The sequence below is a fragment of the Orcinus orca genome, chromosome 2, assembly GCF_937001465.1.
Source record: "Orcinus orca chromosome 2, mOrcOrc1.1, whole genome shotgun sequence".
In the NCBI taxonomy this organism is placed as follows: Eukaryota; Metazoa; Chordata; class Mammalia; order Artiodactyla; family Delphinidae; genus Orcinus; species Orcinus orca.
The window spans coordinates 161,055,786-161,074,750 of NC_064560.1; the positions used below are offsets into that span (position 1 = coordinate 161,055,786).

General features: G+C 42.7%; 1 protein-coding gene across 1 annotated transcript; it reads right to left on the reverse strand.

Moving 5' to 3' along the window:
- Positions 1–3,320: 3,320 nt before the first annotated feature.
- On the reverse strand, positions 3,321–15,612 carry LOC101269746 (homeobox protein SIX4). Its single transcript, XM_004262097.3, has 3 exons — positions 14,695–15,612; positions 11,328–12,016; positions 3,321–7,694 (listed from the first exon to the last, which is right to left on the reverse strand). Exons 1-3 carry the CDS (start codon positions 15,567–15,569, stop codon positions 6,898–6,900), a joined length of 2,361 nt encoding a protein of 786 aa, XP_004262145.1. The 5' UTR covers positions 15,570–15,612; the 3' UTR covers positions 3,321–6,897.
- Between the last annotated feature and the right edge of the window lie 3,353 nt (positions 15,613–18,965).

Sequence of the window (18,965 nt, forward strand, 5' to 3'; positions counted from 1 at the left end):
TTATAGCCCTTGGCAGGTCACAGTGTACTTTCACTCTGCAATTGATTCGATTGTCTTAACCTGTGGGGTGGCCTGGGAGGGAGTGCATTTTATTAACCCTTTTTCTCTTCTTATAACTACATGGATCTCAAATATAATGATATCCAACACACCCATTTCAATGGAAGAAAAGAGAGGTGAGTTGATATTTCCCAAATCTAAAGGCTAACTAGAATCCAGATTTCCTGATGCCTAAACTCTACATTCCATTAACTATTCCTTATAGACTCTTTAGACATCTGCTCAGTTTAAATACAATAATAGGAATATATCCATAGAGAGAATATTTTTAGAGAGCATATCTGTGTATAAGTATAAATACCGCTATTTTGAAACATTGATCTAAAAAATCTTAGTGAGTACATTTTTGCTAATGCCCCCAATTGTCTGTCAAACTTTGTATCATCTGGAACCCAGCCTCTGTTTGGAAGTAAGTGGAAAAAACCTTGGAGCAGTAAGGAAAATAATCACCATGAAGACCATCTACCAATGTTAGGAGATTCACAGTACCACTCTCAGACCCTACCCCAAAATGCAGTGATTTATTTTTGTTCTCTAAATAGGGATAATAGTTTAACCAGTTGAGCCATAAAGTTCCCTAATCCAAGCAAGTGAAATGATTTAAAGGGATGGATGACTGTTCGGGTCACTATTCATTCAACAAATAATTTTTAAGTGCTTACTGTGCTCTGCTACACTAAAGGAGAAACAAAGATGAAAGTGTTGAGGCAAACACATAATTACAGTGATGTGATAAGTGCCACATGAAAGGAAGATATAAATTCCTGTCTGATCACAGAATCAGCCATGTACTATTCTGTTTATGAGGGTGAGACAGAGCTTCCTGGAGCAGACTCACTTCCTAGTGAGTCTGGGAGATCTGGTAGGTAAGAAAGAACCTGGTGCCTGTAAGGAACAGATTCATGTGGCTGGAGACGTGACCAGACAGAGATGTAAGGCCTGGGTCTTGGAGGCTTTGTATGTTAAGGAGTTTAAATGGTATTTCATAAGCAATGGAGAGCCATTGAAGATTTCAAACTAGCATGTGAGGCTGGGATAAGTCTTGAATTCTGAAAGTCCTATCTGAATATAGTTGTAATGTAGCCTGGAATGAGGACCAGACACTGGATACCAAGCAGGCAGAGGCTGCAATAATTCAGTCGAGAAACGGTAATTATGTAAACTATAGCAGTAACCCTAGAAATGGAGGGGTAAGAACTAATTCAAGAGACAGTAAATGAGCAGACATGGATAGATGTAGTGATCTGGTGGAGGAGGTGGGAAGAAAGGGACAGAAGACACCAGAGTGAATCCCAGATTTTATATTTGGCCAATGGATGAATGAGGAACACACAGTGGAGAACAGGTTTATAGTGAAGATAATAGTTTAAATTTTCATATATAGAGTCATAGGTGACTAGGATATTCTGAAGATATTCATTAGGGAAGTGCATCACAGACTAGTAAAGCCCTACCTGTGATCTGGTCCCTGCCTGTCTCTCTGACTGGATCTCCTTTCACATGACCCCTAGAGTGTATAACACTGTGATCCAGCCGCTGTGCTCCTCCCTCAGGGCCTTTGTATTTGCTGTTCCCTATGGCTGGAATGCTCTTTTCTAGGTCTTGCAGGCTGGCTCCCTTGAACCGTTCAAATCTCTCTTCTGAAATGTCACTTCTTCAGAGACCTTCCTTGACCAATCTAATCCCCACCTCTACCCATTCCCCATTCTCAATTCCATCACCCTGTTATTGTCTTTATAGCATTGACCATTATCTGAATGTATTTTGTTTATTTACTATCTACTGTATTGGAAATGGTGAGGTACAAAGGTAAATTTCCACATTTATTATTTTTAATCAAACTGGCAAGGTGGGATGGAATCATATAGCTAAAGGTCTTGAATCCCATTGAGGGGTTTTAATTTGCTAGTTTCCAAGGAGCTACAAAAATGTTTGAAGTAACACAACATTTTAATCAACTATACTACGGTAAAATAAAATTAAAAAATTTTGTCGCTAAAAAAAATGTTTGAAGTAGATCAGTAACCTTGTCAAATGTTTTAAAAATGTTTCATTAAGGGCTTCCCTGGTGGTGCAGTGGTTAAGAATCCGCCTGCCAATGCAGGGGACATGGGTTTGAGCTCTGGTCCGGGAAGATCCCACATGCCGCGGAGCAACTAAGCCCGTGTGCCACAACTACTGAGCCTGCGCTCTAGCGCCTGTGAGCCACAACTACTGAGGCTGCATGCCACAACTACTGAAGCCTGCATGCCTAGAGCCCGTGTGGCTCTAGAGAAGAGAAGCCACCGCAGTGAGAAGCCCGCGCACCGCAGTGAAGAGTAGCCTCCGCTTGCTGCAACTAGAGAGAGCCCGTGCGCAGCAACGAAGACCCAATGCAGCCAAAAAATTTGAAAAAGAATATATATATGTATAACTGAATCACTTTACTGTACACCTGAAACTAACACAACATTGTTAATCAACTATACTCCAATATAAAATAAAAATTTTAAAAATGTTTGGTTAAGATATTATAAAATATCATCACTCCATAATTTCTGACCCTATACAGTACCCACTTACTGAGACACTATTCACTTTAACTGGTTTAACTACATAGAAAATTTGTAAATAAATGAACTGAATGACAAGATTATAAAAAACACTACACATAATACCTGAAATTAATTTGATGACTTTAGTTTTGTAATAGAGTTGTACAGGTGGTCCCAGTCTATTTTTTTAATCTAGTTTCCTCTTCATTTCAGTGTGGGAGGCATGCAAAATCAGATGTCATGTAATTTTAACATGAGGACCAAACTGTACTAAGGCTGACTCTTCTACACACTCAGTAATGCTGTTCTGTCCATAGTTTTAAGCCAAACCACTGGTGGACCCAGCTGTGGTATAACCAGACTTTGGATAATGGGAGTGCCTTAAAGATGGGGTGATACTGAGCTCTTTCAGTAAGGTTGGGAAAGGAAAGGTCCTTGGACCTTTCAATTTAATTCCATTGAAAATGGTATCAGATTCAGATTTGGGGACACCTAAATGAATGACACATTTCTTTCCTTTAAGGAGGATGAAATCTAATCATTTAGCTCTGAGTATGCAGTACAATTAAGTGAGTTGGGTAATTTTGTATAAAGACCAACAGACTATTTTCCCCAAATGACTCCTCTTATATTTGCAAGCCTATGAAATGTTTGTGGATTTTTGTTTTTCTTCTCTTTACTCTTCTCTGCTTTCCCAGGGATAAATAACTTTTTCAACATAAGGTATGTATAAATATAAAGTTTATTTAGCATAGTGTTTAGAAAAATAAGTTCACATCATTTCAGAAAACAAATAAAACACTTAATTGTCCAGGCATAAACCCCTATTACAGTACAACATACATACTTTAGATCTCTTTGGTTGGGTAATTAAGCACAGAAATGTTCTGGGACATGCTCTGTGTGCCATCACCTAACAGTGCAGTATAGACTCTGTTACCCCACCCCATGATATACATTCTGTATAGATTTTCTCTTTGTGTAAGGCACAGTAAAACCATATTGAGTATATAACTGGTTGCCTCTAAACATACAGTACATGCAACAAAAGAATAAAAAATTTTTGAGAACCCTGAAAGCCAAAAGAGTCACATGCTATACAATTTTGAGTAATAAAATGTGTGGTGGTAATAAGAAATTAACATAAAATGTATCAGTTAGATACAAAATAACTGTTAGACTCTATTATCTAAGCTCTAAGAAGACTTTGAAACATCTTCTATAAAATGTAATTCTTTTCCCCACAGTTTTCCTGAATTATTTATATTTTTATGATGAGATGATCTGTCAAAAACATTTTAAAGAATGAAGAACTTCTGGTTATGTACTAATGCACACTTGTCTAACATGTAGTAGGGCAGGCTGCAATATCTACCCAATTATCCAGCTTTTAACATGCAAGACGCAAGGGCATATACAGGGAGATTTAAGGTCAGTGTGCAATTCAACTATGAATTTTATCTATGGCTATAACATCTACCTGCCTTTCGTAACACAAGAAAGGCACTGAAACGTGTATAATTCAGTCTTTTCTTTACTATGAATATACATGAGCTATAAAGCAGTACAACACAGGTGCTCTTGCTTGACTGAGGAACAAATGCACCTTCTCTTTAAACAACAGGCTGTCCTTTACTGGATGTAACTAAGAGCTATATATCAATTCTGACTGATAGAGTGCATAGATAGGCTCACACAGCCAGCAGCAGGGGTTGGGGTTTGCAGGGAGTTATCTATCCCTATTCTGATTCCTCTTTGGGGATCATTAGAGGGTCATTTGCAGCATCTTCAAGCATTGGTTTACGTAAGAGGGAAATTCTGACAAGGGTTCTGAGTCTGGCCCTTGGTACTGCAAAAAAACATTTGCAATTCTGTGCAAGGAGATCATGGGGTTTATCTTATTTCATTCCCATATATATGGGCTACATAACAACTGGCCCTTATTTTACTGAAAGAATAGAAAAGAACAAGTTCTTTATAATGTGCATTGATTCTTACCTGGTATATTGTATAGCTACCTGGAGTAACTGTAGGGGTATAATTACATCATGTTGGAGTATGAATAGGTTTCCTAGGTAAGTCTTAAGTTTTGTGCTATCTTTCTCTTTCTTAAGGAAGAAAAGAGGAAGAACTGTGAATAAAAGAGTCTTATATTTTTGGAAGACACAAAACTTTTCCTGTTATATATATGTATATATAACATATATAACTTTTTAAACCTTCCCATCTTTCTTATTGGATGGGTATTTTAAAATAATTAACAAACTCTTGATATTTGCAGCAATCAAGTGGAAAACATCATTTTCATGTAAACTGCACTATAGACCCATGTAATTAATCTCAGTAACATGATCAGCACACACCCAAAGAAACAAACAAGCTGTATAAGTAGTGGTGGAGTGGAAGGAACTCTAAAAGACCTGATGTTGTAAAACAAAACAAAACAAAAAAACACGTAATTTCAGCAGTTTAGGAACATTCGCTAATTCCATAAAAAAATGGGACCTAAGTTCTTTATCAAAATGAGGGAGAAAAAAAATGATGGGGGAGGAATTCTTCAAAGGGCTCTTCACCTATGCCTGCAAGTTCCATTTGCAATAACAACAAAAGTTAAATCCTCTATGGCCCTTATTCAACATGCTAGGCTGATGGGCATGTAGACATTTACAGTGGACCCTTTGTTCCAATCTTAAAGAAAGCAATATGTGGTGACATCTTCATGTTCAACAACTTTCTGTCATCTCTGAAGAGATCATTTTCTCACTTTTCTTGCTTTTCAGAGGCCAGAGACTTTACTCACTACATAAATGTATTTGTATTATTACATCTTCTGTTCAGAGTCCTGATAAAAACTGTAACCACAGCTCACAACATTATCAAACAAGCTTCTTACAGAAACCCCGAAAGATTTACTTTTAAAGAAGAGGTGATAATATAGTGCAAACAACAGTCATATGTCATAATGTAACAACTGAGTTAAAACATTTAGAACTAAGTTTCAACAGGACATAATTCAGCTCAATAGAAGTTACATATTCTTTCTTTCCTTTAAAATGGTTGTTTTCATAGCCTCCAGAATTGGTTTTACATGGTGGTCTATAACTGTTACTTCTTTGTAATGAAAAGTATCAACAATAATTAATTGTTCAACCACTTGCATCATAAACATTAACTCTAATAATATAAGTGAAACTTAAGTTCTTCAGATTTAGAGCAATTCTGTGAAATTAACCCTGTTGGATAGTAGAAAGGAGTCATCAGTGCTTCTGTTGAAACTTCTGTACCTTAGTAAGAATAATAAAAAGGCCACAAGGTAAAAAGGCACATAGAATTCTGTAGAAAATATATTTAAATGAATCAGAGAGTTGCTAAATAAGGAACAAGGATGTGAAAAAAAGTACCAAAATTCCAATACTGGGAGTTAGATTTCTTGTTTCAGTGTTATTAATATTGACCTTAATAGACTCCTGATAAAAATCATTACTTTTAAAATCCTACAAAAAGTAAAACTTTGTTGGAAATAACTGTTCACTTCCTGTTCAAACAATAAAAATAAATTAAACAGTACAAAAACATTTTTCTTTTCAGTTCATAGTGTCTGAAGTATAAGAGAAACATATACAGCATAAATAAAATTCACTGTAATTACCCAAATTCTTGCTTATAGGACTAATATATTTACACTCATACTGAAGTTTGTTTCAGAGTTTTTAGTGGAGTTGCAAACTTTCTCAGCCACAGTGAACTATTACCAATCACATTTGGAAACGTATAGAGACAAGCCAAGACTTTCACAAAAATGCTGAAAAACAGAAATGCACATATTCAAAAATATACCCTTAGAATAGTGTAGAGTACCTTTTATGCTTCTTAACCTTACCAATGCCCGTGGAGTAAAAGTAAACAAAAAGAATTGTATTGTTTCTAACGCTCTGTAGTGATATTTAATTTCTACCTTAAGTGTATACATTTTTAATTTAGAAAACTATTTATCAAGTTCCATTTGATCTTAGAATTATGTTAAGTCAACCAAATGATACACTTTGACTTCTTGATATATTTCATCTTGTTCCTCTGTCTCCATCTATCTAAAAGAGAACACATGTGAACAAAAAGGCTGCAGTAATGCAGTTCTACTCCTGCATATTTAACTGTGATCTTCATTCAGATCAATCCAAAGTCTCTTGAATGCATTTACTTGCAAAACTAATGTTTCCCTTCAAATGGGAAAATCCTTTATGTCCTCAGGTCTTCATGAAAAGATTTGCCTGCTGATGCCAGAAAAAAAAAAAAGAAATTAAGTTTACAAGTCTTGCATCTCTTCATCCAATTGGACAGTCTGGAGCTTGGCAAGCTCTTTTTTGTCTGTTTCCAGGTCTTCACAGACAGTCTCAACCATGCCCTCTAGGACATACTTGGATTTGGAGTCCAGCATCATTAAGTTGCTTGTTGCTTTGCTCTCAGAATTTGTTAAGAAATTCTCTTTTATGTTAGCTACTGATTGCATAACCAGATGATGTTCTCTGACAAAATCCTGGTGTACTGTAGGGGAGGGGTGACTCACCTGGGCTTCAGCTGTGGGAACTATTTCCCCAAGGGCAGCCTGGGTCATGGGTACTGATAATAGATCTTGACCAGTAATAAGGGAGCAGTTCTGAAGAGTTGCATAGTTAGTGTTGCTGACAGATGTCACAGTAGATTTGCTTGCCACAGGTGCAGACATTGGCTGGCTATCAGCAATGTCAGGGTTTAGCTCAGTGGGGTTTAGTATGGTAGGGGGAGTCAGGGAAAAATTGTGAGTTGGGGATACATTAACTAAGGAGGAGGACAGTGGGTGGAGGCCACTTCCCGAGATACTTTCAGAAGACAGGTTTGCATTTACTTGTGCATTCTGATTGACAGGCATCAACTGAGAAAACACCAGGCTCCTCTCCACACCCTCCTGTTTAACAGATCCTATAGTCTGGCCTGAATTAGGAACAGTGTATACCACTGCACTGGGAGCAAGAGAGCTCAAGAAAACCTTTCCTTGCTGGACTGTGGCGGACTCACTTGTAAATGTGCTCCCATCTGAAGTGCTTGAATTTACTGAAATATTACCTAAAAAAAAAAAAAATGAAGTACAGATTATCATTGATGGGGCTGATAAGGAAAGAAAAAAGTTATTTTTTACACACATGATTTTTCTCAGGTTCCGTAGAATCACCTTGGGCACTTAAAACTACAGATTTCAAGACTCCACTCTTGAGAATCTATCTATCTGACTCAGTAAATCCCAGAACAGGTGTATTTTTAACTCCTTGAGTAATTCTGGTGATGAAGCGGGAGCAAGAACTACTGGCTTAGAAATCAAATGTGAAAAAAAAAAATGTTGTTTCCAAGTTCTAATTTCAGTGAAGTTTCTGGTTCAGTATTACTGAGACTTGATATCTCTCAATTAGTTGATAGTTATTGCTCGCTCTGCCAGTTAGAACTAGAAAACAAAAATGTGAAAGAGAATGCCTTTGTTCAGGGCAAGCTCAGTAACTGACATAAAATATAAACGGAAATGCAGAAAATACCACATAAATGAGTTACCCTGGGGCTTACAGTTAACCATATAAACCTGTACAGACAAGTTGCAAAGTTTCACCAAACTAACCATAAAGTCAAGTCAACAAAACATTCAATAGTTTTTTTTTTTTTCCTTTTGTTGTGCTAGTTCTGAATTTTCAGTGTTGTAGTTACAGGAAGAATTAATGATAATAATGAAATGTGCTTTTTAAAACACAGATTAACATAAAGAGCTAGAGCTAATGCTTCTGTAAAAGGTTTGTATCTTTTGAGACTCTCATTATAATGTTCTACAGAGACCAGAAGTAGTAAAAGAAATATAAGTAGAAAGCTGAGTTGTTCAAATCAGCTAACTCAGAAAATGCAGACAAATTAGACCCCCTCCCCCCCAACTCACACCATCAAATAAAACCCTTTTCTTTCTGAGTCTTTTCCTAGGCACAGTGAAATAATGGCAATTATCTTGCCATTAAAGGAAAGGTGGACATGGGGGAGTTTTGTGACAGAATAATTCAAGCAGGATGTTTACCCTGATCTTGAATTAGATGTTCAGTAAACTCTTCATTATTTTGAGAAAACAGCCTAATGTTAAAGGTAATTCACCTAAAACATTTCCCTCCTTGAATTAATAGAATAACTGTGATTACGCTGCCACCTCTATTGATAAATGTATGTCACAGGGCTGTTTATATGTCTTCCAAACATTCTTTTTTTTTTTTTTTGCGGTACGCTGGCCTCTCACTGCTGTGGCCTCTCCCATTTTGGAGCACAGGCTCCGGACGTGCAGGCTCAGCGGCCATGGCTCACGGGCCCAGCCGCTCCGCGGCACGTGGGATCTTCCCGGACCGGGGAACGAACCCGTGTCCCCTGCATCGGCAGGCGGACTCTCAACCACTGCGCTACCAGGGAAGCCCCCCAACATTTTTAAGCACCTTAAATGCAAAGGAATGGCTTTAAACAAACAAAAAATGAAAACACCTTATTTGAACTTAAGAAAAACATTTCTACATATGTTTGAGCTCTTCTCTAACGTAAATCTTTGTTCCAGGTCAAACGAACTAAAAAGGCTTTAAAATTCTTGTTGACTACTAAACTGTAGCAAAAGACATCTGAAATAGATGGTTACTTTGTTGTGTGTATGCGTTTGTGAAATTGTTTGCCAGTGTATTTGTGAACAAAATGATTCATAATTTTTTGATAGGGCTATATATAACATAATAGGTGCGACATTTTCCCAAACTGCTACGGAATATAAATAAAATAATATTTCTAAATGTGTAGATATTATAAAATACATAGATGAAGGGGGAAAAGCAGATGTGATCTAAAACTTGATATTTAAGTATAGCTGCAATTGAATTATAAATTGAACAATCATTTCAAAATCAGTTAAAAAAAACCCAGTTGAGAAATGATATAGGTACAAAGTATAATTTTATAATGATGCTTAAAAAAAACCCTTTATTTACTCAGATTATAAAGTGAGCAAAAGAAATAGAGATTCTGCTTTTCTATATAAATTTCGTCTATAGAAAGATAATCTACCTTGTCTAGCCATTTTTAAGAAAGGCTTGGTATCTGTTTTGAGAAAGGCTGAATCCCCAAATGCTTTACTGAGAACTGCAATACACAGTTACTCTAAGGGAACGTTGTTTCCTGGGCCATCTGGTTAAACTTATGTCTTCAACTCACCCAGACAAGTCTAAGGATTGACAGCTCTGTCATTTGATCTTAGCTACTTTAACTGAAAATGCTGTTCTTATTCATATTAAATGTCCCATTTTAAGAATTAGCTATTAGTTTGTAATAATTTTCTATGGTAGCACTTTTTTAGTTTATGTGTGAGAAGTACTCCTGCTTTTCTTCTCCCCCAATGTACATACCATGCTTTTTGCTCAAATTTGTTGTCTTTAAAATGTTACCTACTATTTGGAAATTTCCTAAAGAGAGAAAAAGGGTTAGATCCACATTAAAGTATTGTAAACTAAGCACTTTGGCTCTCCCTGTGGTTTTCCTATTTTTGCCCTGTGTTGGATAGTGACTAAGCTTAATCCTTTCCATAGCCTGGAACAATGAAGAAATAAATGGCATGCTGCAGGACTGTTGTGTGTTACTATACTACCATTTTACCTAAAGAGAAACAAATGAACAGAATGGAATTTACTGCACAACAATTCTTCCATTAATGCCTCAAACAAACTGAAGTAGACCATAGTTGTGGAAACAAGAGTTGTGTATAAATTGAGGTGTTTTTTTTGGATAAAACCATTTTACAGGAAGCTGATCTTTAAGGCAAACAGTCACTTATTTTGTTTGGGTAAAAATTTGGACTTTCAGATTTGCTTCCAGGAAGGCAAATATGCACTAACATCTCCCACTCCTGAATTCTAGCAGCTCTGCAACCTCCACTGCCATTCTAACCATTCCTGTTTCTACAGAGAAACAATGACACAGAGCCATCCAGATTTGCTTAAAGTCATTGAAGAACTGGCATATCAGCCTCAAGTTTCCCAAATTTCAGATCAGCGCTTCCTTTAGCAGATGCCTGAGTAAAGCCACCAACATATAAAATAAGGCTTACAGTTACCTCCATAAATAAACCCACACATTTAGGGGGCAAGTATACATGCATAGCAACAGACAATCACATACTCCTCTGTTCTCCCTTTAGGTCTGTTAGTCTTACTTATAGGAGGAACATGAATCAAACGCAAATGATCCAGTCTCTTTAGCTCGCTCTTCTAAAACTCCTTTTGGTCAAATAAAAAATGCTTAGGTGAAGTCTACACATTCTTACCAACTGCTTGACTTATTTTGTGTTCTAGCAATATTATTAATTTTTAATCTTAAAATGTCAAGCAGTGAGTTACTTTGTAAGCACCGATTGACTTAGCATATTTCTATAATTGTAGAACTGGCAGGACTCACTACGAACTGTATTTTTCCATTCAGTTGTTGGGAAAATAAAAACCCACCCCCATGATGCCAGGGAACCAAGCAAGCTGGATATTACATGGATGTTGTGAAGAAAGAGGAACAAATCAAGGCTATTCTGCAGCTGTGGCAGCCAGTAAGGTACCTGAACAGTAACAGCAATCTATAGCTCTCACCAAATGCGTCATTTACAGCAGCTGGCTAAAACATTCACTGGTGCATTACGGTACCAAACCAGACTTTTACCTTGTGAAGCTGCCACTGAAACAGGAGGCAGCTGCAGTGGAGAGAATCCAATGCTCCCATTAAGGAACTGATTGCTTGCTCCGGAATTGGGGATCTGGACGATGCCATACTGGTTAATTTGCACTGGTGTGGTAAAAGTCACTACAGAACCTCCATCCTGGGAAGCCACTGTTTGAATACCTTCTCTTTTCACCTCAGTGCTGGGTATCAGCCCTGGGAATGACACAGGAGCACTGGGGCTATAGGAGGTGGTGGCTGCTGAGTTAGTTGAAGAACTCTGGAGAACTTTGAATTCCTTCACATCCTGGGAGGTAGACCCCAGTATGTCAGTCATGGATATACCATTGCTCACAATGTTTGATGCCATTTTTGGTGGGTTCAGTGACACTGTCTGTGTATTTCCCACACTTAATCCATTAAGGATAACTCCATTGGGTCCCTGAATGAAAGAATTACCATTAAGGAAGACAGGTGAAGTACTGGCAGGTACCAAACTTCCATTCAACAAAACTCCAGAAGAGCTTAATGATATTTTAGCATTTCCAATTTGTTGCATATATACTGGCTCCATGTGACTGGAAAGGCTGAGGTTGGTGACACCATCGGATGAACTGGAGAGTGGATGAGGAGACAAATCTTCATGACCCTTGCTGGATTCATCTTCAGTGCTAGGATTGCCATCCGACTCACTGTACAGAGGAGGAAATCAAGACATTCAGAAAGTCATGGGAATGGCAATCTATATAGTGCCAACTGTTTGGAAAACCAGCCTCTAATCCCATTAAAGGTAGTGTTTAAGGAAAGCACAGCAGTTAAGTCTTCTAGTCTTGTTTTAGCTCTGAGGCCTTTCAGCAGATTCTGACCAGGGCATCTGAGAAGAGGAAATCTCATGTCTCAATAACCTTTACTAATAATAAGTTCAGAGAAAGTCCAGAGGTCTAAAAGATATAAATTCAGCTAATAGGATTTACAGGAGAATTGTCTACATGTTTTTATAGCACTGAAGTTATTTATTACTGTTAAATATGCTGCTACCTATACCACAGAAAAAAAAACTCATTAAAGGGGTGGTCAGTCATTTCTGTTTAGGAACTCTTTCCCTTCCCCTCAAACCAATTCAGATTAGTGTGATTTTGGAGGTAAATGAAACTGTCAAAGGAACAGGAGGTGGGAAGTACTCAGTTTTGTCTGCCAGTTAGTTAACAAGAGATCATTTTCTCACCTGCTCCCAAACTTCTACTCCACCAGACTGACAACTGTCTCATTCAACAAAGTGGCTGTCTTGTTGTAGGAAAGGCACTTTCAACCCAAGAACTGTTATGTGCAGTCGCCTTTGAATCCAAAGAAAGCCATAGGGGCCTATTTAACAAACACCATCCAGTGCCCTGGTGAGGTGGGAGGGAAAGGGTGTGGGTCACTCAGTGGCCTTGTACCTTTCAGACCCCTTCCCCAGCACCCTCAGTCCTTCTGTTCCAAACAAGACTGTGTTCCTCAGTTCTCCGATTTGGGGGTAAATACCAAATCTGGGGAGGGGTAGTGGTGGGTGTTTCCCATTTGGTCTGAGGCTGGGCCGGGGGAGAAAGGATGGTAGGACAGAGGCAGTTTGGAGTGCGGCGGGACTTGGCCCGGCAGAAGATCCGACATCTCTGCAGTGCCCCGAGGTCGGTTCGCTTTCATGCCGAGGGGAGGGGATTACCCCGGACTGCGGGGCCAGGAGCGCAGAAGGCGCTTTGATTTACGAGCTGAGGCTGAGCCGCCGTCGCCGTCTGCGAGGGTGACTCACCGGGGATGCGGGTGGGAGGTAGATCCGGAAAGGGGCCTCAACCAGGCAACTGGGCTGGGAGCGGGTGTGTGTGTTGGTGGGGCGAAGCAGGCTGAGTGTGGCTGGGGAGACGCGGAGAACGCGCCCGGTCAGGGAGTGGAGGCTCCAGGGCAGCTGGCCGGCGCGCCGCGCCCGCTCCCCACCCCCCTACCCCCTGCCCATCGGATTCCGTCGCCGACAGGATCCGCTGCCTCAAGTAGGCACGGGGACAGGTGGCGTGGAGTTACCAAGGCGCCTCCTCTGGGTCGCCCCCGCAAGTCCGCGGAGGGGTGCACACAGGTCGCAGTGCGCGTTTTGTTTTGGTTACCGCGAGGCCGGGTTCGGGCACGGAGCCTTGGGCGAGAAACGGGCAGGAGCGGCCCGCGGCGGGCTCTGGAACGCGCCGGGTGATCGCCTTCTCCCCGCCGGGCCGGGCTCCCCGGCTCCCAGATTCCTCCCCTGAGCAGAACCTTCGAGCTGCTTTTGGATTCTTTCTCTCCTTTCCCCGCGGGGCTGGCGACACCATCCCTTTCGGCGACCGTCTCTTTACTTTGTCCAACAATACACACAGACCAGGTGTCTGACTCAGGAGGACGTACAAAAGAGGAGGAAAACCCGGTATTTTCTACCGGTTGGGAAAAAATACCTGGCAGTCAAAAAGTTCAAACCCGCCAGGGTGGGCGCTCAAAGAGGTGCGGAGTGAATAGCGCCCCCAGTCCTTCCCTGCTGTCCGCCTGGTGCCAGCCTGCCCCCAGCCCCAATCACCACACCGGGAGGGAGCCCCGCAGGGTTCGGGGGCCGGGGAAGCCGCCCTCTAGCCCCACCACCCCGGCGGCGCTGAAATTCGATCCGAAGGAGTTCAGAATCAGGTTTCAAAACACCGCAGAGCCGAGCCGCACCAACACCCCACAGTTGCCGCGGCCGCGAAGGGAACCACAGCGGGCAGGGTGAATGATTAACTCTGTCATATAAAACCTCGACGTCCCCAGACCCCCTTCTGCGCTTCCAGACCCCACCAACTTTCTTCTCCCTCCGGAGCGCCACGGCCACCTCCAGCGCCTGCCTGGGGCAGCCGAACCCTGGGGGTCCGGGAGCGCGTGCGCGCGCCGGGCCGGCGTGACCCCATGGAGGTGCAGACCCCGGCGGGCGCTGGCAACCTCCGTGGGCATCGGGCGGCAGCAAGAACTGCCTTTCCGGCGTCTACACACGATCCTTCGCCCGGCTAGAACCGGGTAGAGAGTGGCAACTTCAAAGCCAGAGGGATGGGGGTGGGAAACCGGGCAGCAGTGACCAGCCGAGGTGGGGGCGGGGACTGAGACCTAGGCGGGCGACCAGAAACTTCTGGGGGGAGGTGGGGGGAGGGTAAGGAGCAAGGTTCCCCCGCCCCTCGCCGCCGCCGACCCCCCTCCCCCAGCCGGGGAGAGAGGTGGGGGGCGGGGAGAGGTGGGCAGCCGGACCAGGCTGGTGGGGAAGGTAAGCGCCATGTTTGCAAGCACTTGGAGGAAAAGAAAGCTGGGAAGGGGGTTGGGGAGAGGAAGGGGGAGGAGGAGGAAAGTTGGCGCTCACCTTTTGGACTGGGTCTCAGAGGGGTTCCGATCGCGCTGCCGGCGGTTCTTGAACCAGTTGCTGACCTGGGTGAGGGAGAGGCCGGTGATCTTGGCCAGGTGCCGCTTCTCGGCGGGCGAAGGGTAGCGATTCTGCTTGTAGAGCTCCTTGAGCGCGTTGCGCGACTTCTCCTTGAAACAATACACCGTCTCCTCGCCGTCCCAGATGGTGCGGGGCAGGGGAAATTTCCTGCGCAGCCGGTACTTGTCCACGGCGCCCAGCGGCCGGCCGCGGGCTCGCTCGGCCTCGGTGTAGCGCGCCTTGTACCAGAGCTGCTGCAGCAGCGGGTGGTTGGCCGACTCGAAGCTGTGGCTCTCGAGGATGCTGTAGAGCTCAGGGTAGATGCCCTGGTGGAAGGCCACCAGCGCCCGCGCCTTCAGCAGGCTCTCGTTGCCACGTAGCAGGTCGCTCTGGGGCAGGGACCACAGGAACCGGGCCAGGCGGTCCAGGTTCCCCCCCTGCTGCAGCGCCTCGCACACGCAGGCGACATGGTCGGGCGAGAAGGCCAGTGGGGTCTGCGCGGCGGCGGCGGCGGCGGCCGCGGCGTGGTGGTGCCTGCCCAGAAGTTCCGAGTGGAGTTGTACCTGATCCGCCGCCGCTCCGGCCGCCGCCGCTGCAGCCACTGCCCCTTCCTCTCCGCTCACCCTGGCGGCGGTGGCCGCGGCGTCCCCCGGCTCCAGGGGGAAAGGGGCTGGAGCCGGGGGGCTCAGCCCCGCCGCCGCGCCCCCCGCCACTTCTCGGGGCGCCTCCTGCCCTTCCGAGGCGCTTTCCATCCCATTCTCCTGCTTGATGTCCGCCGCACTTGCAATCTGCCCGGTGGGGGAGGAAGAGGACATTTTTTTGTTGTTTATTTTCCTCCCTCCCTCACTCCCTCGCACTCTTTTCCTCTTTCTTTTCCCCTCTCTTACTCCTCCTTCTTCGTGTCCCTCCCCCCTCCCCCCCTCCGGAAAGCCCACTCCCTCCCTCCCGGTTTCGGCTGGATCTGGCCGATCAGGTTTCCCCCCGGCCACGCAGTCACCATTAAGATAGCTGCTAGAGCAAAGTAGTGTAAAAGGATAGCTGCTTTCTGCCGTTCCCCCAACGTGACTCCTCCGGTTGCTGCATACTATATGGCACTGGCGGCCCGGCCGGCCCGGCCGCGCCACCTCATTGGCTATTTCACATTCAGAGGGAGGAGGAGACACCGTTTCTATCCCTGTCGATCACCCGCCTCCCACTCCACCCCTTGCCGTTCCCTCTCACCCTGACCCCCAGGCACCTATACCTGAAGGGAAACACCGACATTCTTTTCAGGCCCTGCTCCTGGGCGGGAACATGCCTAATGTGGCCTGAAAACTGGACAACAGACTCTTTCAAAGAGAGTCCCTACGATTCCAGTGGGAACATTAATTATGTGGCCTTAAGGTCCGGATGCGAAACTCTTAACAAAGAGACCACCCTCAGCATCTAGATGACAAAATTTCAGAGGACAATTCAGAAGCTTCCCTGGTGTCTCTCTACTGCCCTTCACCCCCCTTTCAGATGTCTTCATTAAGGATTTTTATTCAAAAGGGTCAAGAATAAAATGGCACTAGGGAATGCTCTAAGGGGGAAGCACTCACAGTAAATTAAAATTCCAAAGGCGGGGGGAATGCTTGAAAACGGTATAAATAGCCCACTGAGAACACAAAAACAAGAAGCCTTCAAAAAAAATGTGTTTAACCTTAAGTCACTTGGCGGGCTGGCAACCCAACTGAGTTGAACGTGTTACAACTGAACGTATAGAATGTTTTACCATATGTTTATCCTGGGTCGGTAGGGTAGAAGAGATCTAACTTTTAGATTATAATAACAGCATGGAGATTTAAGCCTCTATATGAACATTTTTAATATAAGTGTATGGACAGTGTTTTGCAGATGATATTCCTGGTAGAAACCACCTCTGTGTGCAGGTGTCTTGGAGGAGGTCATTGCGGGATCAGCAGCCATTTCCACAGCATAAACAGATGGGAGACTGCCCTTTGGTTTGAGGTGAAGTGCCCGTGGGGGTGGAGTCTGCTGCTTTCTGCAGCTGTGTCTCTTCATGGTTTGCATGAGGTCTTCACTCAAAAAAAGATGAACCCATCTCTGCTTCTCTGATGACTGTGGGTCAGTTGGGTCTACCTGCCGGTACTCTTTCTCAAAAATCCAACATTTTAATGACATCATCCTAACCTTTACTTCTGGGTGGCTTTGTGTTGTTTCTGCTCCCCAATTACCCATAAATGCTTACTTCAGCATATTATAAAGCAGCTGTTTAGGTCACCTGCTATCGTGATCAGCTTGATGAGGTTTTCCTTTTTTGAGGACAGGCTGCATTTTTATTGCTGGTCAACGACCAAGGTGTCATGTGAGTTTGAACTTAACTTGCTTTTGTACTACACTAATGAAGCCAGCCAGCACTGACATCTCTGGTAGATTCAAAATTTATAATTATGGAAAAGACCGCACGTTTCTGCCCCATTGGAAATATCCAGTTGGGTATTGGACTTCTGGACGATATCTGAGATTCATAACTTCCTTGACTTTTAAAAAATATGCTTTTTATTTTAGAATAATTTTGACTTACAGTACAGTCTTAAAAAGAGTACAGAGTTCCCACCTACTCTTTACCTAATTTCCCGTAATGTTAACACCTTATATTATAATGATACTTTGTCCAAACAAATTAACATTGGCGCAATACTATTAACTAAACTCCAGACCTCTTTTTGGACTCACTCCAGACCTCTTTTTGGACTCACTTAGATTTTTCGCTAATATCTGTCTTCTGTTTCTCTATCCAATCCAGGATACCACGTTCCATTTAGTTCCTTGAATTTTTAAAGTTTGTTTATCAGAGCAAAGTAGACAGGAGGTAGTGTGGCTTAGTGGAAAGGATGTGGATTTGGGGATCAGCTAGCTAGATGTAGGTTTAATCCTAGCTCTGCCATTTATTAGCTACTTGACTATAAAAAGTGGACAGGATTGTTGTGAGGATTAAATGAGATAAGATATGCCAAAAAGCACCTGGCACATAATTAATCTTTGTTAAGTGTTTCTTATCTTCCTCCTGATAGTGCAAAGTAGGAAACTTTTCAATTATATATACCTAATGAAAATCCATTTGGCTATATTATAGGGCTTTCCAAGTTCAGGTCATAGGAGTCTTCTTCAGGTTTATTATCAATCAAATATAGTGCATTGACTTGGAAAACCATGTATTGGGTTTCTGCATGTCTTCTGTATATTTGACTCCAGAGTACCAAGTTCAACAGATTATATAGAAGCAGCAGTGGCCTTTTATGATATCTGTAGCCTGTGGCTACACTGGTATTCTGTAGCTCCAGGAGGAGATTCCTATAGGACCAGAAGTGAAATCCAACACCAGGCTCTGGATTCCTTTAGCTGGCTGAGCCTCAGAGCTCATTCTGGCAGCATTTCAAAGTAGATTGGAAGCCCTTGACTCAAACATGGTCAGCTACATTAGAATAGAACACCAGACTTGAGGGTGTGTGGAGTTAATCTCAGAGTACTTGTTTTGCCAAATGACTTGTAAAATTGATGAATACTTGCTTCTATTTCCTATATCTGCCATGCTGTGAACATTGAGTCTGCTGTGCTGATATGTAGTCTAAAGCTGTGTTTTGATTTGGGAAAACAGAGTTGAGGTTGGGATTGTGTCAGAGTGAAAACTAAGCTGCTTGTTTCTGTATCTTTTCCTTCCTGCCGGAAGGTAATGATGAGCAATATAGAAATATAGAAATCTTTTGCCATTTTAGTGTAGTGAAGAAAATCTTGTTCAGCACAAAATGTTGCACTTTGCTTGAATATATTTAATGGTGTGGCCATCAAGAATGGAGATTTCCTTTTTAAAGGCTGACTTTGGCTGTCTGGAAGATAGTGGGAAGGCTATATATCTGTATCTTGGTCAGTTATTTCTACCACAGAAAGCTTATGTAGTGGTAATATTAAGGAAGTTAGGTTCTAAAGTAGTTTCCCAGGTAGAGGAGGTGTTCCACTGTTATTTAGTGACCAATGGTTGATGATACGTAATCAGCATTTCTGAAGGATCATTCATTTGCCAAATATTTATTGAGTCCTGATTAAGTACATGGTATTGCATTACATACTGAAGGATAGAAAGATGAATATATTGGGGTCTCTGACCCTGAGGAGCTTAAAATCTAGTGGGGGAAGTAAGACATATTTGTAAGTAAATACAATACAGGGTA